At 36.8% G+C, this 24,518-nt stretch overlaps 1 protein-coding gene across 1 annotated transcript in view; it reads right to left on the bottom strand.

The window, feature by feature from the left end:
* Positions 1 to 1,126: 1,126 nt before the first annotated feature.
* Positions 1,127 to 24,518, bottom strand: part of Gfrl (Glial cell line-derived neurotrophic family receptor-like) — a 61,669-nt gene continuing 38,277 nt past the window's right edge. The window contains exon 13 of the mRNA XM_071718313.1: positions 1,127 to 11,049. Coding sequence (XP_071574414.1) covers positions 10,831 to 11,049 — 219 coding nt within the window. The 3' untranslated portion in view covers positions 1,127 to 10,830. The remainder of the gene's footprint in view (positions 11,050 to 24,518) is intronic.

Genomic DNA, 24,518 nt, shown 5'->3' with positions numbered 1-24,518 from the left:
CTTGCTTATAAAGTTTTTATTGAGGTTAATAACTTAAAGAAAACTTTACGCTCGGCTGTCAGTATACTATTAGTCTACTATTATACTATTAGTATACTATTATTACGGCTAGTATACTTTATAATACTTTAAAATACTTTAAGTAACTTTAAAAAACTTTAAGTAAATTTTTCTAAGGGCAGGCGAACTCGATCAGCGTCGATAAAGAAGTGCTCACCGATTCTTACACATACCTACAGAGCGCCTGCTCTAGGGCTACCCATTATACTGATCCGTATGTTTTTGGCTGAATTCGGGGAGACGCGTAACATGTGCATATGAAATTTTCAAACACAGTTTTCTCTTATACTAAAGCTCGTAGCTCATTTCTGTAAGCGCAGGATTCTTCTTTATTGTATTTCCGAGACCGCTGCCAGGTTTTTGTATACGTACACAGTCTAAAACTTTTATGTGCAGCAAATGTTGTCATGAGTCGACCGCAGAATCGAAAATAAAACTGTAATTTTCTAATTTTTTTTCGTTTTTCATACGCAAATGGTGTCTGCGGTATTCGTTATCGTCCATACTTTAATTCTGGACAAAAAATTTTTAATTCGGTGAAATCAATCAAAAGATTAGTGTGTCTGAAAATTTCGCGGTAAAACAGAGCTGTCTCCAGCATCCCCTTAACTTTCAACCGCATCGCGCGTTCTCAAACCTCATCTTGACGTCCCGCAGGGGTGCCAGCCCGCCGCCCTCCCGTTTCTCGCTCTCATCTGGGCTGCGTTCGGAAACGTCACCCGGGTACACACGGGTATACTCCCTTCTCCTTCTAACTCGCTGAGATAGAAAGAGAAGGGAGTATACTCGTGTGCACTCGGGTGACGTTTCCGAACGCAGCCCTGCCCGTGCGTTCTCGAAGTGCTGTGCCTCGACGCCCCGCAGTGGTGCCAACCCCTCTTTTGGCGGGGCCGACACCCCGCGCCGTCTCAGCCCTAGTTTCTCACACGGGGTATAATTAAATATAATATATATAAATTAATATAATTTATACAAAATTATATATTCAAAGAAAAAATATAAATAAAGGACAATGTGTTGAATAAAAGGGGATGATTGGCTATGTATTGAATAAATAAACGATAGCTTCAGTGCACAGGATTTTCCTGCGTATTTATATCAGATCATACATTATCTCCAAGGTAATTCTTGGAAGCTGCGCATCACCGCGCGATCGAGCCGCTTCGCGAACTCTCATGTGTTTCCTGTCGCGAGAATAAGCGTCGAAAAAACTGAATCTATGAAACCAGAGTAGAAATCCGAATATTGGCTGGCCTTTCCTACGGAGGCCTTGATATGTTCAATTGGAACCACCATCTTTATCCTCGGCTTCGAGCAGTAAAATTTAACATTTAATTCCTTGCGCTTTCTAATTTTTATAGATATCTTTCATGAGATAAAATATCAGATTAATAAAAAATTATTAATAAAATAGCTTTTATATAAATGTTAAATTACAGTATGGTTGATATGTCTGATCTTATGTCCAACGCGATTATCAATTGATACTGTGATGTGTAGAATATATAAAAAAGAAACGTAATATATATTTATTTTATATATTGCGTCAATCAAGTTTATTTTGTAATTTAATTTATCTTGATAAATAATTTTTATTGTTATATAATTTAAAATAACTTAGGTAGTGACGCAAGGAATTAATTAATTTCAATAATTAATAAATAATCAAGTAGCCATTATAATTTCGGCGATTCACTCGTCTTCCTGTTTCATTTGTGGCAAAATGTTCGAAATCTATAGCTGGTATAAACGATACCGCGGGTCTTCGTACTTCGCAATTGCTTAATAACTAAATTAATTAATACATTTTAACATCTTAATAAGATTCTAGTAATTACTAATTGCGTATTATTGCGGCGCGAATCTCGAAGCACGAGGCTGGAAGAGGATGACGGATCTCGTTGGATACGACGTAATTGACGGTTACAGATTGTTCTATTCGTTTGCATTATAAAGCTGCAGAACTTTAAGCCTTTATGCATCCAATATAAGTATCATTATCGTAGAAAGTTAAGTAAAATTTTTTAAATCTTGTGATACTTACTATAATACATGACTGTACTTAAATATTTAAGATATTTTTGTAATACTAAAATGTCTCTCAAAACGTTAATATGCGATTCATTAGATTTTATTAAAATACGCGGATAAATAAACTTCTCTTCATTATTTTTCAATTTATTTAATCGAGATAAAGATATGTATTTGATGATTTAATATATATTTTAATTCAATTAATTTGTATTTTTTGTATTACTTAAAACGCATATTAATGCGTTTTGTACATAATTGATATCGATGCATACGGCTTAAAGACGCGCGCAGTGAAAGTTCTGTAATTTAGTAATATACTTGTAGTAATATATTTAACAATACTTATTGGTAAATTATTTTATGTGTATTGCGTTCGTATGTACGACGCATCTTTTTCGTTTTTTTTTTCTTTTTAATCATACGATATCTCTTTAATAGCGCTACATCGAGTAACAAAGTCGTTCTGTGAAAGTATCTTCAATACGCAACGTCACTTTTAGAGCGTTGTAACAATATAAGTGGTAAACATTTGTTGTTTATACATATTAAAGGAATTATCTTTGTAAAATTACTATTGAAGCGTTTCTCTTTTATTTTCGTTACAGAACTCATGATGGCTTCTTCGATCATCTTAACAAACATGTCATCAGTTATTACATTTATTAAGTCTCGGGAACCTCGTGTAACTGGAATTGTAAAATTCTTAAACTTTAAAACCACTTTGTGGCGCTGTAACAATTTCCAAAAACTCGGCCTCGCTTTTTCAAGCGAACGAAGAAGGTTTTCTATTTAATTAAGGACGTATTTCATTAACCTAACGGTCAATACACGGTATCTCTTAAAGAAATATGATATGCATGGCTCGAACGCAAGCGAGCGCAGTTTCATAAATAATCGTATTTGATTCTGAAATCAATTTGCGTGATTCGAACGTTTTCGATTGTATTTGCGCTCGAAAACCAATCTTTCGAATCACTCTCCGTATACATTTTTGAAGATAATTCATCAGATTGACGACAGACGAGAAATTGCGGAGTATTCTTGTGAAAGAAATTCTGCAAATTCTCACGAAAATTTCGCTAAGCTGTTGGATCAGTTCGATCGATCGGTAATCGGTGTACGGTTCGCAACACAGTCCATGTACAATGTGATACACGAGGAAGTTAGAATTCATATACGAGTCGTACGAAGACCCACGTCCGCAGCTTGTTTGGAAGAATTAATACCGTGAACAGAAGTTACTTTACAATCACGATATTACTTTGTTAAGGAGTTCGCTTGAGAGAGTAATGGCTGGTTCTCTGGCGTGACTTAGAGATTAGTCAGGATTCACTGTGTGTGTGTGTGTGTGTGTAACCGAAATGCTTGCGAAATTACTGTAAAACAATTTGTACTAAACTTTTTAACATAAAGTAAAACAATATCGACTTCATAACTAGCAACATAATTTTTAGAGACTTAAAGGCTCCTTTGAATTCTATATTTAAAGTTTGAATTTTGTAATTTACATTCGACCGCTACTTCTTTACATCTCATTAACGATTATTCTATCAACAAATTTATTTAATTCAACAAAATAAGCTTGTAGATAACCACTGGATCTTAACTGCCTGTAAAACTAAACGTATCACATCGTCTTGTAAGCTTAGTAATCAAGCAAAATGCAATATAAACTTTATGCGAGAGCAAGAGGCGGCTAAGTTTGAGGAACATGAGGAAGTTTACCAACTCTCTCTCTCAAGTAAGATCGTCGCATCAGTCACGTCGTCACAAAGTAACATCGCGGTCACAAAGCAAGCTCTTTACAGTAACGCCATGCTCTCCGACGCATCGGTTTTCACACACTTATACACACACACACACACACACACACACACACACACACACACACACACACACATGTGCGCGATCTCGCATGCATGCGTAATTATTGCATCGCCCTTGCGTCGTTTTTTTTTTTTACAGTTAAGCAGTCACCCTCACGTTCGCACGAAGCACGGAAATTACTAACAATAATGTAGAAAAATGTTAAGACGTATAAGAAATAAAAAAATTATTTAAAATAAGATTAAGAAAAATTATTTGATGAATAAAGATAAAAGATTTATTATGTTTCTTTAATTAAGAAAAAATTTTTCCATTTAGCAAATTATGCTAACTAGAATATTTGACGTTACGCTGCAATTTTTCTACTAACAATAAGTTACTTCAGGATTAACTCCAAAACAAAATGCAGTAGGACAGGCTCTCTGATGTATTTCGCTATATTTGTAAGATCTGCAGAATGATTCTCCCGCAAGGTGGATAGCTCATTATCGTTGACCGTCGAAATCGCGATTTCTCGACGTGATGCACGTGTATCTAGTGCGCAATACGTTACAGAGAGTAATTAGGCCGCGTGTAGTCCCGACTTTGGCGTCGGATATTTGATTATCTGATTCAGCTGGATCATATGAGATGGCCATGAATAGATACACGCGCAGCTCTTAGCGTACATTAATGATGATTACGCGCGTATGTACAGTCCAAATGTTCGTTGAGAAAATAAGAAATTACGAGATATTATTCTTTGCGAGACATCTGCAAAAGGTCGCAAATAAATCCTAGAGTATGAAAAAAAAATAAAATTAAGAAGTGCAAAAAAGAGAGAAAGGCAATAGAGATTTGCCAATAAATTGGGTATATAATGAAATATATAATACTAATTTTGTATACAAAAGTGTCTCATAGTAAAATAGAATTTGTTCTCAAATATATGACCGAAGTATCGATACGGTATATCGTTCTACTCAGCTGCCCGTGCTTCGTGGAGGAAAGTTGCATCCGTCGAATGCAGCAGTATTAAAGCTACTCGCCGTCTTAGCGAACAGTGCGTCAAAAGTACCTTGCCAGTGAGTAGTAATTGAGCGTAATGGTTCTTATCGGCTGATTCGTGCGTCTATAACCGACGATCTAGGATCGTCTAGGGGCATTTCTTTCCGCGCGCAGTTTTATTTACATTCCGATGCAGCGAGCGTAAACTTCAAGCAAACTCCGCCGAGTCCGTGAGTTACGCCATTTTCGGGACACCCCCCTTCGTGTCGATCAAGGTCGAATTTAGGGTTCTCAAGGAATGACGAGCGCGATGATATTCCAAGTGGAAATACCGGCGCGATTTCGTATGCGCGTTTAATTAATTATATTAATTAAAATATAGATGCGATTAAATGTGCAGAATTAATTGCTGTGACATTTCCATAGAATATAATTAGTGAAAATATACACAATTAAAATACAATGAATTAATATGGGCATTAAATTAACGAAATCACAATTCAGAGCAATAAAATATGCAATTTGCATTTCTACCAAATGTCATATTAAACTAATTCAATCGTGCCCCCGTTAAATTCTTTATGCGTGCATTATAATCGCGCATGCATCTTAATTAGGTTTATATCCATAATGTAAAAATCAATGGCCGAGGTTTGAGACACTCCGCGCACTTATTCGATATGGATAACTCATCCTATTTTCGCACCGTAAATCAAAAGGAGAGACCCGTCAACCTTGATCTACGTTTCTCGCGAGATTTTCGCATGTTTGGTCCATCATCTTCGAGATCGATCGAATTCATCGAAAGAGCTGTCTCGCTTTTCGATCGATCGTCCCCGAAGAGCCGATCTCGCCGCCGCTGAAACGATTAGTCTCGCCGCTTTCTAACTAATCAACATGTATTATATTCCTGTCTACGTGCGCGTATGTATAATGTGACATTAACATCTTCCGTCCCTTTGAGCGACGTGCCCGCGATTCATAAATTTTATACATTATTGCTTTACCACGTCGCGCACGCACAATCCGCCTCGCGCTTTTTCTCGGTTATTTTTCGGTTATTCAATAATTTTAATTTAATTAAATTGTCATTATTTAATAGAATCCTTTTCCTAGTTTATTAAATAATACTGAAATAATTAAAATTAATGAACGTGTCAAGAAGAGAGATCTGTCAGTGTATCAGACAATCAGATTACTATAAATCTGATTTTATTTTTATTTCTTTTTGTATCACACTTCTGTTACGTCGGATATCAATTTTTATCTGTTCTATTTGTATTGCGCACAATAGAGTTTATAAACAGTATAAAGATGTGGTTATTAAAAAATTAACATTTAATTTTTAGGTTTTAAGTTTAGAAGAATTGTTACAAAGATATATATACACGACTGGACACAGTTTAGCCAAAAATAAAATAAAATTAATTGAAGAGAATTATGATACTTGATTATAATTTTTGCTGTGCAACGAGATTGGAAATAATGAAATTACGATACACATAATAGCGCGAATTAAATTATAACGCGGGAATAATTACCGCCAAAACCGAATACGAAAGAACGAAATGGTATTCACGCCGGCATTCGCGCGTTTATAACCGCTTTATAATCTGATGGTAATAGCGCGATTTATATATTATTATTATTTAATATAATATAATTCAGGGAAGAGCGCGGGGAACGATTGGCACGCACAAACGCACTCTCATATATTTCGCACGCAGGACTCACACGCACACAAGGCGGTAGTTACACTCGCGCCTAGATCGACGAATGCCACCTAATTGAATTGCCGTATTACAACTTGTCGTCTAATTCGCACTTGTCGTCCATGTACAAACAATATGGCAGTCAGAACGCGCTGACTGTCCGTCTCGCATTACCTATATTTATATTTATATTATATATATATATATATATATATATATATATATGCACTTACATAACGTATATGTATAGAGTATATCGTATGCATAGAAGGGCTCTATTTATTTGCCGTATTGTTCCTGCCGCTACATTGTCTAGCGAGTTTTCGTTAGTTAACTTCAGCGGCTCCCGGATTCGCCTGAAGCTTTAGCGCGATTATAATCCTCAAGATCCCGTCCAACGGATTCTCGTCACTTTATTCGGCTAGCAGGAGTCACAAGGATAACAGAAGTCCTCGTAGTAATCGTTATATTCGCGTTTCCATCAACGACTGATTATATAATCTGTATCTAGCTTTTTAGGAATTAGTTTCCCTGTTTATTGATTGTTACTTTATTTTCGAAAATATTTTCAATAACATTTTGATATTATTTTCGGAAACAACGAGGCAGGTAGTTAATAGATAAATTATAAAGAATTTAAAATCAATAAAAAATTATAAACATTTTAAATCTGTAATTAAAAAAAATGGGATTTTTAAAATTTATTTGATAATATATTGACTTTTGTCGCATTTTTTGCAACGAGTTGAGTGTTTCGAGAAAGAATAGTGTAAATATTTAGATCACAAGCTATATATAACGTAATTGTGTTAATCTTTCGTGGTAAAGTAATTAAGACAAAAAATATTAAATTATGATTGACATTTTATCATTAAATTTATATTCAGCTATTTCACATTTGTGATCTACGATAATTGAATCTCGACGATCTTGGAATTTTATTAGATAAAAGTAATTAAGACACTTCCGTTCGAAATAAATTAATAACGGAAAATAGTCGAGATTTAATGCTAGCGAAATGAGATTGTCTCTCAAATTCTCGAAACACTGAACTCGGCCACGCTTTAGTAATTTTAGTATCGTTTGGAGAAAAAAGAAAATGGGTGGGGCAGTGACGAGTCTGTCGCAGAGCGAGGGATAATTATCGGAATCCCGAGGGTTATTAATCGCCGGTATCGAGATTATGATCGAGCCAGCAGCAGCGGGAGGATTTTCTCCGGCTGCTGAATAATTCCAGCTCGTGAATTTCTGAGTAATTTGTAAATGTCAAGCGTTCGGCCGCCGTTTACAAGTTTTCCGCTTCGTATCCCCCTCTCGTCTTCCGGCCTGACAAATCGACCGTTTATACAGGGTGCCTCCCACAGTCACGAACTATTGACATTGCGCGCCGTAATTACGGAGACGCGCGACGCGAGGTGCCACGCCGTTTCACATTGATATGCGCCTCCCTTATCGGCGCCATCGGTTAATAAAATAATCGACGACACGAATATATGACGGACAAGGAAATGATCGAAAAAGAAAAAAAAACCGAAAGTACACTTACATCGAGAGCACTTCATATCTAACGAGCAGATGTATTGCTTTTTTTCTCTTGTTATAAATAAAAAAAGCAATCACGTCTAAAAGGTCTGATTAATTGTACAGTTGCTGCATGACGAGTTGAAAATTCGATTGTCGGATTTGCGTTGATTTCTCTAAATCTATATGTGTGATATTAAGGCGATATTATCTAGCAAATTCTCTGAGGCCGTGTTTTATTTAGCGAAAATTTGATTGGACGTCTTGCCCTCTCTTAGGACTTAGATTTTCTAAGGCACCCCGTACATCTCTACGGTGATTGGATATTTACAACTTGAATATATACAGTTTGAAAAAAAATGAGGAAAATAGAAAAGAAAGAGGAAAGAATTTTCGTCGGGACCGTCGATATTGACTCGGGATACTTCGTATACATCGGTTGCGACTTGAAACTTGAAAACGAGCGGGCCTCGATCGATTTTTCTCGCTCGACTACATTTCCCCAGGCTACCTCTATTACACACTTCTTTTCTGCTCTTACGTCGCTATCAACAATCTACATTTATCTACACACTCGAGTTTCTCGTCGACGAGCCGCGCGTCGTATAGACGCGCGTGTCTTTTAAGGTTTAGATTTCAACTTTAACAAACACCTAATGGTCCAGTACGGGAGGAGGTTTGCGTTGCTTGGCCGTTAATTATACAGTAGATTAGTGCTTAGCCATTTATACAGACTGCCTCTCGCGTTACGGTCGATTTATTATACACACGTCGTACTCTCTCGTTCCGAACGATCGCGAATCGCACCCACCGCTTTTCTGCTCCTACTCTCTCGTCGATCTTCGACGAGCAATTTTACGTTTTTACTTCAATTTCACATTTCGTGATGCCTCTTGAGGCGCAACTTCGAAAAAGTGCGACTTTTAATGTCTCTCTCTCTCTCTCTCTCTCTCTCTCTCTCTCTCTCTCTCTCTCTCTCTCTCTCTCTCTCTCTCTCTCTCTCTCTCTCTCTCTCTCTCTCTCTCTCTCTCTCTCTCTCTCTCTTTATTTTTATTTTTTTTCTCGATTAATTTGTCAAGATTGCCGCTGTCGCATCAAAAGCGCGAATTAATTCGAAACTGTTTTTGGTTTCCATTCGGATTAACATCGTAATATAACGTCAACAAGATTATAATTGTGCGAAGAGTCTCAACGTTTAAAAATAAAACACTTCGAGTGTATATATGTAATATTTTTATTTCAACAATTTGCAACAAAATGTTCCTATCTATTCACGGACTTCGCGTTAATCATCCGCTTTTCTAAGTGATGATTGTAATCCTGTCTGCCAATCAAGATTGGGCATTGAGAACATTTATTTTTATATATACATTATATATAGAGAACATATATATAATTTATATATATTGATTAATCTCGTTAGAACGTAAAAATCTCTCGATTACTCATTTTTCAATATTTCTCAGTTTTCATATATGTCATTAATTATTCTCCGCCAATCACTCGCCCGTAAATCATCATGTAATCAAACATCATTAGTAACCGCGTGCCGATTGTTAATGGTCAACTTGCGATGCAACTCGTGTCCAAGTTACGTCGGTTGCATGTCGATCGCGCAACAGTCTCGTTCGCAAGACACTTTTGACGGCGGGAATTGTCGAGCGCGTAAAATGAAAACGCAATTTGGCCGATGATTCCTACTTGATTTCGCGTACATTTGACAAATGCATTCCGTGTCAATCTCGTTTCCGTATCAAGCTCGACCTCAAAGCGGCGTCGATCGTCCAGGGCATCATCGATCATCCGTCACTAACCCTTCGAGTAGCGCAAATAACACTGTTTTTCTACAGTGTAACTGCAGTATCTTCAGTTAGGCACAGTGTTTTCAACTGCCATGTCCACACACATTAGCATCTATATAATAAGTGCTTTCGAAATGTCGGAACATGCAATGAATATTCTATAAAAGTATCTATTTGCTATTTTCTCTAAGTAATATGTGTTTTGAAAATAAAACTAGGTAATCCCCCAAAATCGACAGTTTTAATGCAGTTTATATATAAAGATGTATTATATTCTCATTGGTGCCTTAATAACTGTACTTTATTATATTTATTGTAAAAAATAAACAATTGAAATGAAAAATATATATTTACATAAATTTCATATTTTAAATAAAAGCACATTTTTTAAAGAATTTTATCTCGGAAGAAAAATAACTTTGCTTACATTAATTTAATGTTAATTACAATAATCATCGCATGTTCCACGTTAAATCCGGAGTCATACGAGCTGTGACGGTCGAAGAGTTAAGGACAAGGCTCGAGGACGCTCTGTCGAGGTTACAGTGTAACAAAAATACCATTAAATATCAATATATATTTAATAATATCTTCAACGGCGCGGTGAGCGATCCGCGATCGGCGGGAACGTGTTTGGGGATCGCCGTGCGAATCCGCCGATTGATGATCCCTGCGATCTGTCTCCGATCCGCACGGCGATCGAGGGGAAGGCAGGGGGATTTCTTCCCTTCGTTGATCTGCGCCCTTCAAGGCCACGAGTCCTCTCTCGTCCGAGTGGGTGGTCCCGTTGTCGGGACCATTGCTACTACAACATGCACGCGACACGTGGCGATCCTCCGCGAGGGGGACACTCGATACAGATTTTTCTCGACGTCCTGATGTCCCTGTCACGAGCCGAAGAGACACGTCGACCCGAAGAGGCTGATCGCGAACAGAACGACGAGGAGCGCCGACGACGACCTGGAGATCGCCGCCTCGTTGCTGTACGGCATCTTCACTTCGACCTCGGCCATCTTGAAGATCGAGAGCAGCGGATGCGTGTGCACCTCGTGGTGCTTGTTGTTGATCTTGTCGCTGAGATCTTGCATCATCGACGCGCACTCCTCCTGCAAATCAATCATTTCGATTAGCGCGTTCAGTTTAAACTTTCAATTCAAAAGCAGATTTTATTTTAATTGGAATTTGATACGACATTCGCGTAATTATTAAATGACGGGAGGTTTTATATCTATTATGGATCCCTAATCGTGATAGATGCTTGATTTCTAATATTACAACGTAATTTTGAATTGATTCTCGTTCCAATTTACAGATATGTTAGTTTGAATTTTTACTTATTTTCGATATTTTGTATATAATTGCATACAAAGGTAATTTTTATTTAAATAAATATCATAAACAGAAAAAATTATGAACCAAATATAAGTAAAGACTGTGCTAAAAATTATCTTTTCTAGTAACTTTGTTTATGATCAACTACAAAATATTAGCGTAGTTGTATAGCTTTATAACATCGTGAAAAAAATAAATCGATCGGAACCAATCAAATTTTCATTTAAAAAGCGCCTTTATTTTAATCGAAGAATTCGCAGAGCGACGATATGTCCTGGTAAATTCAGGATCGTTTGTAATGACCGGAATAAATCCTGCGCGAAAGTATAATCTCCGCGAGAGCACGCGCATTTTCCGTTCCTACTATCAATAGTTGTTCCGCCAGAATACGAGTTTTCCCTCGAATACGACTTAACGACGTCGAATGTAACCCCTCCCCCTCCTCCCCCCGTTTTATCCTGTACCTCTTTCCAGACGGAATCCGGCATCGATTTCCATTTTCAACCCTCTCCCGCTACGCGCAGCCCTTGTTCCTCGTCCCCAAAATTACCCTCGGCTCGTTGAATCTTTAATTTCCGGCGTAGGAGTCCGCGAAAGGTTGAGAGCGATTTTTGGTGATATCTTTCTGGTGCGCCACGTGGCCCGACCAGATTTCTCAACCCGCCCGCGCCGACGTTTCATTCGCTCGTTTCGTGCCCGGGCGAGGTTTTCAATGTGAGATTAAATTCCGCGTGGAAGCTGGAATCTTGCGCGAATAACTTCGCTGTGACGAGCCGGTGTAGCTTTCCGAGCGTGGAATGAAACTTTCGACGAGTCCGACCAATGATATCTTTGGCGCGTTGGGAAAGAGACACGAGTCGTCCAACTTCAGATATATGTCTTCGAGCAATGTATTAGAAGTCTGCATTGTAAAAGTTAATTTATTATATAGCGATTTTATGACGTAAACGCTATAATACCTTGGCTTTCTTCTTTGGAAAAGATTCTGCTTAGGTTTTTTTTTATAATTATGGCAATCTGCTATTAATGTATCAGATAATAAATTTACTTTTTTGAGATTCACCTAGTTATCGCTTTTATTTTCTTCAAAATATGTGTTTTATGGAATACTTGATGCGTGAGACAGGGAAGATACCTGACTATGAAACAATATTGCAGTATATATCCGCGCGCATTCGATAATTAACTCGCAACGTGCGAGAGACTCGGGTCTACAATTAGCACCAGCCAATACGTAAAATGAATTATCGCACTGGGCTTTTGTCCGGCCATGCTTGGATCATTACTGCTTCGCGCAGTTCCATTCAATTAGCCTAAAAACCCGGCCAGGCACATTCGGCGTGTTTTGCGCTTTCTTTTATCATATGGGTTACGTTCATTTTGCAGTCAAGTACGATAGCTGAATTTAGACATTTAAAGTAGCAGATATATATCATGCAGAATTAAAAAGAATTAAATAAATTCGTATCTCGGGGTCAACAATTTAAAAAATCGCAAAAATATTGGAAATTCTGATGCAAATTTAACTATAACTTTCCGCAGAGCTGTCCGTCGTATTAATATCATACTTTAAAATATTAAATAAGACAAGAAATCGATATTATATATAAACGTAAAGAGGATTTTTCCCCAAATAAAATAATTAAATTTATATTTTAAAATAATACCTAGCTTATATTTTTCAATCCTAGAACTTAACGGACGAGTTTATCGCCTAAAAGTTCAGCTTAGTATAATTCGTGTATTAAATAGAGTAGCCGAGTACGTCAAAGTCGCTAGTTACTTACTCCACTTTTTTTGCTATATCATCATAATTTTGTTACGCGGAGAAGTCGACGAAGCTTTTAATTGCTCATGTGTGTTTCCGTGTGCTCTCGGTTTCCCTACCAGAATAATCCGGCTTTGAATGCAAATGTGCGGTGTGTGACCTTTTTTTTCCATCGGGATTATCCAACAGATTCGCAACAGTATTGTGCGCTGCCGCGGATATATATGTAACTCCTACTTTTTTTACTCCGCGGATTGCGCTGCTTATCTCCCGTCGTGCTTCAACATCAGCCGACACGCGTTTAATTTTTCCCCGGATAATATTTTATTTAATCCGGGCTTCGCCGTAAAATAATACATGGTATGGTACGTAATGGTCTTCCGTGAGCGTCTCATTTGTTTCTGCAGTAAAACATTAGTCCTAGTGGAAACATTAAATAATTCAACCTTAATGGAGTTAAATAAAACCAAACTGCTTTCAAAATTCAAACTGGATAATTTCGCAGAATTTTGTTAATTTTGGGTTATATATATATATAATCAGACTACCTAATAATTTCCAACTGTTCAATTTTCTTTTCAAAAGCGTATTATAGATATAATAATTGTATTGCCCTACTAAAATAATTGGTAGCCGAAATGATCAAATCAATCGCGAGCTGCCGCGATTTCGTGCCGAACATAACATTCCGCTGTTTACGCCGGTTGTTTAACGTTATGCTTTAATTAATACCGAGCCGCGCCACACGACGAAACTCACCGGCAGCTCGATGGTTGTTCTAATTTACGCTCTCTTGTATTATGCGGTACGTGCCTCTTCTACCATATTAATCCAGGGTTAGAAGTACATCCGTGTTACATTGCGCTCCGCCGAAATAATTTCGCTTTACAGGTAGACACGCGCTAATACAATTATTCGGAAAATTGGCGAACGCACGAATGAATGTACACAAGGAAAGCTAATATATTATTTACATAAATATCTAATTACAGAAAGGCTGCAACGAGTAACGTTGAGTTTATTTACACACAAAGGGTGTAGTGTAAATGATCCTAAGTGGCTTAGAAATGAAAATTATTAAGACGTTTAACGATCGCAAATAAAAGTAATTTTCAGTAAATCGTTATTAAAGCTATATTGTTAAGTAATTTGCGTATAATAATTTTAAGAATCGATATGTGAGGTAAAATTAGTCAATGTAAATATAGTTTTGAATCCATAGTAAAATTTTAATAGAAATGCATTACAAAAATCATGGTAAAATCTGACTTTTGACAAGACTTTCGAAATTGCATTTAATATTTTAGTCTTTATTACATTTGCAAACAGTGAGACGTGTTACCAATATTAATAACTATAATAATTAAAAATCTCTTCCTAATAAAAAAGGATTCAGAATTATCCACGCTAGTGCATTAATCAGCCCTTTTTCCTAGTGGTAATAAACGAAGATTAAGCTAGCAGCAATCGCGCTTATGTTAGCGAAAACTTGTTCAATGGACCTAAAGAAGTGTGTCGCGAGCTAAAGTGCGATGGCATTAAGCCTCGAGCATGATCGTGCTACTCTCTTCGAAAGACGATCTCAATTCGTGATCGCCGGAAACTAATGGTTCTCCTTACAGCATCGTCACGGGTTCGGCCATTTATCCCCGCGTGAATGAAGACAGGTGCAAGGCGAAGGCATACCTGCAGGTGCAATTGCAGCCGGTGATGGGGCAGGTACCATTATCTCTTCCGTCAGGACGAATCCCTTATTAATGGTCGACTAATTGGGTTTCTGGACGGAGGAGTGATTACGTCAAAACGTGGCCTCGTGCATGTTGACAGGAAAGGGAGCGAGAGGTATGAGGCGTATAGGGTGTCCCCAGTGTATAAGGTTGTACAAGGTGTCTTTCTATGTACCTTCTCTTCCAATTATAAAATCTTTAATTTAAAAGCAATTTTTTTTAAACAAACAACCTTTCAAACGCAAACAGTTGAAATTTTAAACGTTCTTACAATTTAAGAGACACGAAGAGAAAACAATATTTCATTATTTTTGTCTAATTTCAGATAAATTTTATATCCTGAAGAAACTTATTAAAAATTGTGCGTTTAAATATTACGCGAATTTATAGCTTTCGGCCAAAGAAACAATCGATAACATGTGCTATTGGAGCAATATGCGATTTTCGGGACACTCCGTATGCAGCTAATAGCTAGAAGACAGATTCATCCTACAATGGCGATCTCTCCATTGGCTCTTGCATCCCGCTCGATATCCTCCCTTTCAATCGGATAAATACATCTGATATCAGAGAACGATTGTTGCTGTCGTCGCTCGAAGACGACTCGTAATTGGTTGCAATGATGACACAATGGCGCCGATGTATAATAGCGCGGATACATCACATCCATATGTGAATGACGCGATGACATTGCCATTGGTAAGAGAATGAGAAATGATTATGATGGACTAATTGCGGCAGCAAACGATTAATTGTGACAATTAATTGTATAGGAAGATTTCTTTCAAAATCCGCTTTTTTTTACTTCAGAAATATTTTCTTTGAAAGCATTCACATAAACTGATAAAACTTTTAATAATTTTATTCATATTATTTTTAAAAAGATATTGTAAATCTCTAGCATAAATCTTTTATTTTCAGGACCTCATGATTTTTTATAAATGATGCCATATAATTATATATTATTGGATTGTTATTGTATTGGTTTGCCAGGGTGAAACAATGTGCGGGAAATTGTGATTTTTAGGAATATAATAAAACAATTTTTGTTGCAATAAAATTCGCGTAGCGACAGAATTATTTGCAGAATTATTTTAACAACGGTTATTACCATGCGTCGCGCGATGATGCGGTGCCGGCGCGTTTCGTGCCTCATATATAGTTTTTCGCCATCGAGAAGAGGAAAATTGCCGTCGCGAGGCAGCCGCCAATAAAATTTCGTCGTTAAAGAATCCGGGCGCGCTTTCGCGTGGCCACTTAATCAATAACGACGTTGAGGAGCCCGCTCGAAGTTGCTCGTTAGGACATGAGGGGAGAGGAGCGTATATAGTAAGAAAAAGACGAAAAGCGGCGCGAGCAAAAGCCACCGGGATAAGGACGGATAAGGGTAAAGTCACTGAGGGGGGGGGGGGGGAAGCGGATAGAAAGAGCAAAAAAAGGAACTCGAAGAGAAGGAATAACGACATGCAACGCACACCGGCTTTGTAACACGTAAAGGCTTACGGAAAGCGGGCTCGTCACGCAATGCAAATGAGCATAACGCTCGCGAAAAGCGATAGCGGGCTCTCCCTTCGGCAGGCAACGTCGGGATCCCTTTAACTTTAAGAATATCAAGTTTTCTCTCTTGGTTGCGCGCCCCGGAGAGTTATGAAACAAAAGTAGTTTGCGAAGGTAAGCTTTACGCGCCAACTGTATCACTTAACATTTATAAATGTATTTAACAATTATTGCTTATTAATTCTTAAATCACGCGGCTTATCGCAACACAAGGATATATTGACCATTGCCTTTGCTCCACATAATTTAACATTACCTTCCGTCGTATACATTTCCAGCATTGTTAACACTAGAACTATCAAAGAGGTCAAAATAATCATCGTTCGACATTTTTTAATAATTTATTATTTATTTTTAAAATATCTTAATTTCTGAAATTTTCCCTGACTTTTATTGAAATTACATAGATGATTAATTCCATTAATATTTATTTTCCTAAGATTTCTTCGGTAAAAATAAATATAGATTAATCTCCGGTAGTTCTGTTAATTGTTTCCTGCAATTTTTTGCATAACTATATATCGTACTTTCTAAATATGCATAGAGATTCCAAGAGATCCTTAGTCCAGGAAAATATATTCCGTTCAACTTCACTTTAACGCCGGCGCGCCAAAAAACCCATCTCGCGTTAAGAAGCTCGTCCCCTTTTCTTGCTGGGGAGGGGGGGATGCATCGTTAACCGGATCCCCGTTCATATTTCATCCCCAGTGTATCTCATCGAAGCAAGCCGGAGTCTACCGGACTATCCAACGATCTCGCCATTTTTCCGCGTCTGTCCCTGGCTCGAGGGTGCAAATCTCGGCTTCAATTCTCCCTGGCTGGCCTCTCCTTTCTTCACGCTTCACCTTACTTTCTCTCTTTCTCTCTGCGAGAGCAAGCGATCTTATATCGTTCGAGTAATCGCCAGATTTGGCGGATCTTAAATCTCCCACGTCGACGCTAATCGTCATCCGATTTAGAGATCCTTCTACTCGCCCGGCGAAAAACTAAAACGGTGCTGTAAGATGTAAGAGGATTTCCTGTGGCTTGTGAGTGGCCGAATTGTCGACAACTCCGTAATTCGTCGCAATATTTTTGGCAACCTACGGCGACACAAATAGAGAAAGTACTCTTACCCTCGATTTTTCAAAACCAAAGTGTTCACGATCGATACGAGTAATTTCATACTGCTGATAGACAGCTCCTTCTCTCTCCTTTTTTTTATCCCTCTCAATTCCGAGTACGTGCTGTCATGAATTATTAAGGTATAAAAAAGAATTTTTACAAACACACACATACACATGCCCGGGCGCGCGCATATATTTTATTTTTAACCTCGTTATTTTCTAAATCGTAGTAGATAACTGCTCTCTCTCTCTCTCTCTCTCTCTCTCTCTCTCTCTCTCTCTCTCTCTCTCTCTCTCTCTCTCTCTCTCTCTCTCTCTCTCTCTCTCTCTCTCTCATCAAAAATATTAATTGTAATCGATATAATAGATACGATATACTGCTATAAAGAAATTGCTTAACGTTTCGAATACAATGCTTCAAGATTTGCCGGCTTTATTTTATCGATAAATTTTATATCGAATTATTATGCATTTTTATACATATTAAAATCGATATGATAAAGAATATGTGAATATTAAGTGTAACATACGAAATATTTTTATTAAAGTATAGTATGCAAACAAAATAATGTCCAAAACTTTCAACATATTATTTTACATAAGCTGTAATGCCGTTAAGGCACAATTAATACAAATAATATGTTAAACAATAATATGTTAAACACGAATCAATGCATGAATATGCTTATTCGATGTGTTTTGTGCATATGTTTATAAAGCATTCCAGCATTCGTTCAATTAAACATTGTCGAAGGATGTGGAATAATGTTCGAGAAGCGAGTGGTACATACATGTTATATATAATTTTTAGTGACATTATTTTTGCTTTAAATTAAAAAAACTGAACATCACAAAGTTATATGTGAGTGCGCGAGCTGCATTGCGGACTGCGAATTATTTGATTAATTCACCGTCGAATTAGGAGCATTAAACAAGCTGCATCGTGATCGCTGTAAGTGTCCGCAACATATTAATATTGATGATCGAGTATTAGGATTACAGCGTAAAATTCAGGACATAACATTCAATTATGAGCTACGTCGCGTATATATGTTGCGCCGCGGAACCGCGTGCATTTTGTATGAACTTGAATAACGAACGTTATCGGCTTTGCCATGTTTCAGAGAGCCAAAGAAGGCGTCCGCGAGTAAGAGGATTTACGGCCGGGAGAATCGCGGCCGAACGATCAAGGTCACCGCAAGTTACGTCGGCATACTCGAGTGTAAACTTGCCTCTTTGTCCATGTACAATCACGATATGTCACTTATCAAATATTTTTATATTTGTAAATAATTGACGCAATGTTAAAAGACTGGGTCAACTAAAAAATTTTAGAAACAAAAAATAATATTAAAAATAACAAAAAGAGGAAAAAAAAGGAAAACCTTGATATTTCCGTTTCATCTGACAATGAGAATGATATGTATTATTTATGGAAGTTTGTGAAGAATAAGTTAAGTGTGTGTTTCCTCCGCTTCTCTCTTAATCTCTCAAAATATCATATATATCTCATGCCGAGATGACGTATCGGTTATACCGAAGCGCTAAAAATATTATTCTTAATATTCTGACGTATATTCTGCAAACACGCAAATAATGCCTCCGAAGAGATAGATATAAAAGAAGTCATGCCGGCAAATTGCCTCGCGCGCGTCCGAGTCTCGTTCCAATTTACTACCTGAAAAGGCGTCTTGCATAATGAACCCGCGGCTGAAATCGTGTTAAATCCCAAAAAACAATCGGCACGAAAGCGGTCCGCATCGTTGTTACGAGCGTGTTACGATAGGTAGGTAAGTACGTGTGAACACACAGTGGCGATAGTTTGTACAAACTTTTAAAGTAAACGAAACGAGTCGAAAAGGTAGTCACTGGGAAAAAAGGTACTATAACGTGGCCTACTAGCAATAAATTCTCCTAAATGGGAAAAAACAGCGACTACAAGACAGGGCCGTCTTTATACATACGGGGTGGGAGAAAAGTATGGAAACCCTGAAAAATCTCGAAAACTATAAGTTTTACAGAAAAATGTTTCAGACAAAAGTTGTTTGGTTTCGAGGGGGCCATAAGATGGTATCATTGGTTTGACCTTGGATGGTCGTTTAAAGCTCACGTAAACGACACCTTTAATTTCTTAAATGGAAACCCCTATTTTTCAATGCATATTCTTGTAGCTAATCTCGAGAGCTTTTCAAAACACTATAATAAAGTATTTTTTCATTAAGAACTTTTGAAATTATGAGGCTTGAAAGTTCTAGTATTTTGACATAAAATACAAAATATCTTGTAAAACATTAAGTTTTCGGTAATGTTACCTTAATACTTTTATGCACAGAATAATGAGACGAATCAATTGGTATGAAAAAAAGGCACAGTTCCTTTAAGAAAAAATATGTAATTTGCAACACGCATCTGCATACTTTTTCTTAAAAGCAACTATGTCTTTTTTCATACCAATTGATTCGTCTCATTATTCTGTGCATAAAAGTATTAAGGTAACATTACCGAAAACTTAATGTTTTACAAGATATTTTGTATTTTATGTCAAAATACTAGAACTTTCAAGCCTCATAATTCCAAAAGTTCTTAATGAAAAAATACTTTATTATAGTGTTTTGAAAAGCTCTCGAGATTCGCTACAAGAATATGCATTGAAAAATAGGGGTTTCCATTTAAGAAATTAAAGGTGTCGTTTACGTGAGCTTTAAACGACCATCCAAGGTCAAACCAATGGTACCATCTTATGGCACCCTCGAAACCAAACAACTTTTGTGTGAAACATTTTTCTGTAAAACTTATAGTTTTTCGAGATTTTGCAGGGTTTCCATACTTTTCTCCCACCCTGTATATATCTACGATGTGTAAAGACTGCCCTGTCATGTAATCACTGTTTTTCCCCCTTTAAGAGAATTTACTTTCACGCGCGCGTATGCATATAAATATATTTTAAAATAATCTAAAATTGAAAACACAGCTTTATTTCATAATTAATTTCTCATTATCATTGCAATAATCATTATTTTCATATATCAGCAGATATTTTGTGTACGTATTTAATAAATATGAAAAAACACAGGTCAAAGATATAAATATTAATGAAACAATTTATGTTAATTTATATTTCATAGTATTGTTATATAATATTAACAATGTCGATTATACATTTATACCGCATTATATATGAAAAGAGATTATACTCATATACATAATACGTTCAATATTTTTTAAGTGCATATATGAAATAAAATCTTTTGTCGAAAGAAACAATCGCATGTCAAGCTCAAGGATCCGAAGATTGGAAGAGCGGCCCTGCCAGTTGCAATTTGCACGAGCTGCTTCCCTTTAAATCGGCGAAAATAAGGGGTTTGCGTGTTAAAGGGTCTTTCCCGTTGTTCCGCGTGTTCGTTCTTAAACTCTAAAGCCCTCGAGGCGTCGGCGCCCCGACTGGACTGTTCTAAAAATGGAAGAGAAATTTCGTACACTCCCACGAAGACCGAAACGTTCAAAACGCAAGAAGTTATCTGGCACTTAGCATTCACGAGTGGATATTGAACACAAAGTGAAATGAAGCAGTTAGTTTTGTGATCTGCTACGTTCCTTTCTTTGTAACAAGTTGCTGCTTTCAACGCTTCAGAATAGTTCTAAAAGTGTAGAAAAGTGAAAATACTTCACTTAATTAGATATTTTGCTAAAATAACAATAGAGAAATACAGAATAGTCGGGTAATATGGAATACTAAACGATATCAGACTTATTATAAGTTTCGCAACTTAACAAACAGCAGTGGAATTATTAGCTGCTGGACGTACTGGCAGTGCAATACAAGATCTCGTGTAGTTAGTGATAAGATTGTATTAGTGAGATAATATTTATCCATTGTTCATTGTAATAGAAAATAATTATAAAAACTTAATTGTTTTAATTGTTTCTGTATAATTAAGAAAAATTGTTAAATAGACACGTTTACTTTTATATTATTAACGCTATACTATTGTTTTATTCCTAATATGATAAAGTATCTGTATACACAGAGAAAAAAAGAGAGGAAAAGGAGAGAAAGAGATTGACTTGAAATGGTACATATCCATATTTTCTGGCATCTCTCCTTCATATATAAGTATATATGTTAATATTCCGTCTCATTCAAGCATTAAAGTGTGATTACAATTGACGAGTGGGACTGTCAAAGATGCGATCGCCCTCTCTCTTGATCTCACATATGATCTTAAAACGCCCGAAGCATCCGAACGCCCGCGCCGGAGCACGTTAAAAATGAAAAATCGCTCTTCTCTCCGACTTTCGCTTTGTAGTCGCCCCTGCGGCGTCGCTGTCTCAACATCGAACTTCAGACGGGGCAAGAAGCTTTTGCGTATATCAAGTTCCGCTTACCTTCCATTGGAATAAAATTAAATTGAAAATTCAGGGCAGAATCTACGGACACGCCGCGGCAAAAGTGAAATCGTCGTTATAGTTGTTTGCCAGTTAATTATTCCGCCAACTTTTCCAGCAGTTGTAACAATCTGTCGAAAGGAGAAATTTGGGAAATTATATTGGATATAATTTTCATTTAAGATGCTAATTAACTTGCGCGTAAAAGGATTGAGAAATAAGTATATCGCTGTCTGGTGCTTTATGTGAGTTATAAGCCGCGCGAAGAACGGCGACGTTTCCGAGAGATCACCTGCGCGCGTCAGCGCCGTCAGCTCGAACAGCGAGACTGATAAAAAAGTAGCTTACCGCTTTGTCTTGCTGTCGCGAAGCGAACTGATAGACGTGGAGGAACCGCGTCGTTCGTCGAAAGCAATCGTCGCGGCGCGTGAGCGGAATACACTCGCGCGCGAACACGTAACGCAACTACGTGTCCCCGCCGGCCGTGACGACAAGTCGTTTCTCTCCTCGTCAAATTGGCAGCCCGGCAATACGTATACGTAAGGAGCTATTATCAGGGGCGCGTCGTCATTCTCTTGGATGTCGCCGCGCTGAAGCGGATAACAAAATCCAGACGAACGTTCGTATGGCGACGTATATAGGATATAGTCTTGCGCGAGTTAATGCGAATTCTATGTGCGACAAGTCTGAATTAACGAGAAATTAAGAGAAAGATATAGAGATAAACGGGAAAGAGAAAAAAGAGATAAGAAAAGAGTACTAATTATATAATAATCTTACAATAGAGGTTTATAAATAAAAAAGTTTTAAAGCTTTGAAGTCTTAAATTCTGATCACAAAATTATTTAATTTTTGCGATTATTGAATTTAAGCATAAATAACCAGAAATCATTCTTTTCTTCGCCAGTAATGATTAACAAAGTGACAATTTATTTCGACCAAACTGGCAATTTATTATAATAATGCTCACATACATGACGTTTTGACCATTGTTTTTGGTCTTTGTCAAGTATAATCTACAATTATATTAATTTTTCTTCTTATTTTTTGGTTCTTTTATTGTTGTCTTTGTACGGCTTGATACATTGTTTCTTTTGAATTTCTGATTGTAGAAACGGTGTGTATAATGTGAGCATTATTATAATAAATTGCCAGTTTGGTCGAAATAAATTGTTATTTTGTTAAGCATAAATGTTTGATCAATCAAGAGATCGAAAGAACAGTTCAAGAAACAAAGTCTTTTAACGTATTTTTTAACACTTCAAATCAATAGTTTACAAACATCGTAGTTGACAATTGCTATGCAGCGCGGTTAATCATGCAGAAATCCAAGAAAGGTGCTCAGTGTCAGGTAGTTTGATGCTCTCATGCATCTTCGATGAATCCTGTAAGATGCCTCGGGACTTCGCCCGTCTCTCTCTGTCCCGCACCCGTAATAAAATTTGGATCGATCTCTTTATGACAGTTGGAACGACGCTGTCGTCTTTAAATTATAAATCGGAATTTCGAATACAGCTGGTTGCATAGTCTATGCGATTGAAATATTTATGAATCCGTGGATGATGAGCTGAAAATTTATACAGTTATGCCATTATTGGAGATGTAAATAATACTCTCTACCAAACTGACAAATATAGGATACTAGCTTCAAATAGGATAGTAACTATTCGTTTACGAGTTACATAAATAATACAATTTATATAGCTCATTTTCGTTGGGTATATATTTTTATGCAGCATCAGTTGCGTTAATAATTTCAATCTTTTTCAAATATGATTTTAATATTTTATCTCTTATTATTTCAGATAATTATTTTACATTTAATTTTATTTATCATTATTCATATAACAAAAATATACATATTATCGCGCAATATTATTCAGTATACTTGCAAATGCTGTACTAATTTAAAAAATGAGTGATATCACAATTGCACGTCTGCATCAATGTCCTCAATGCACAAAGCGTCGACAATGTTGGGATGTTAGGTAATCCTGTTCGAGAGGTTGACACATTAAGGGATCGCGACCTTATCTCAATGAAGACGATAATATTGTACAAACTGGTAGACCACCATGTCGAGTCTCATCGACTTGGTCGATCGACGAGCACCGAAATGTAACAATTCCTCGTCATATCTGTGTTCCAGAATCTGGGAGAAATCCCCTAAGGTTCCCTTAAGCGTATAACGTAACGATATTGGACGATGTTACCACTTGACCAAACATCGACTTCATGATAAAGACAAATTTATTTTATAGCTAATCATATAAGAATCTAAGAAAGATGCTCCTTTATTGATAATAATAATCATAAAAATAACTTTTAATTTAATAAATATGCAATTATTTGCATTAAAAAATTGTCAAAAAAAATATTAAGTACAATCTGTTACTTATTTTATTCATGTACATTTCATGCCTGTCGCTATCACAATTATAATATTCTTATTGTTAATTAATTACATAAACATTAGACGAGCAATAAGATTTATTATACAAATAGAAAATTCTTAAAATTGTGTTGAAAACCAGTTTTCATACAAATCTCGTGACCTTCGGAAAAATCCAATAGATTTTGACGAAAATTAGAGAAAATAAAATTGAAAATAAAAAGTCCCTGTTTCAATCTTATTGTTATCATTGCAATAAAAATCTTACGAACTCTTGAAATCGAGATCAACAAGACAATGCAGAAAT

This window comes from Temnothorax nylanderi, unplaced genomic scaffold (genome assembly GCF_030848795.1).
Source record: "Temnothorax nylanderi isolate EJ_2023f unplaced genomic scaffold, tnyl_v1.0 TNYL_tig0243_pilon, whole genome shotgun sequence".
In the NCBI taxonomy this organism is placed as follows: Eukaryota; Metazoa; Arthropoda; class Insecta; order Hymenoptera; family Formicidae; genus Temnothorax; species Temnothorax nylanderi.
Note: the sequence above shows the minus strand (reverse complement) of the source record. Positions and strands in the feature narration are given on the sequence as shown.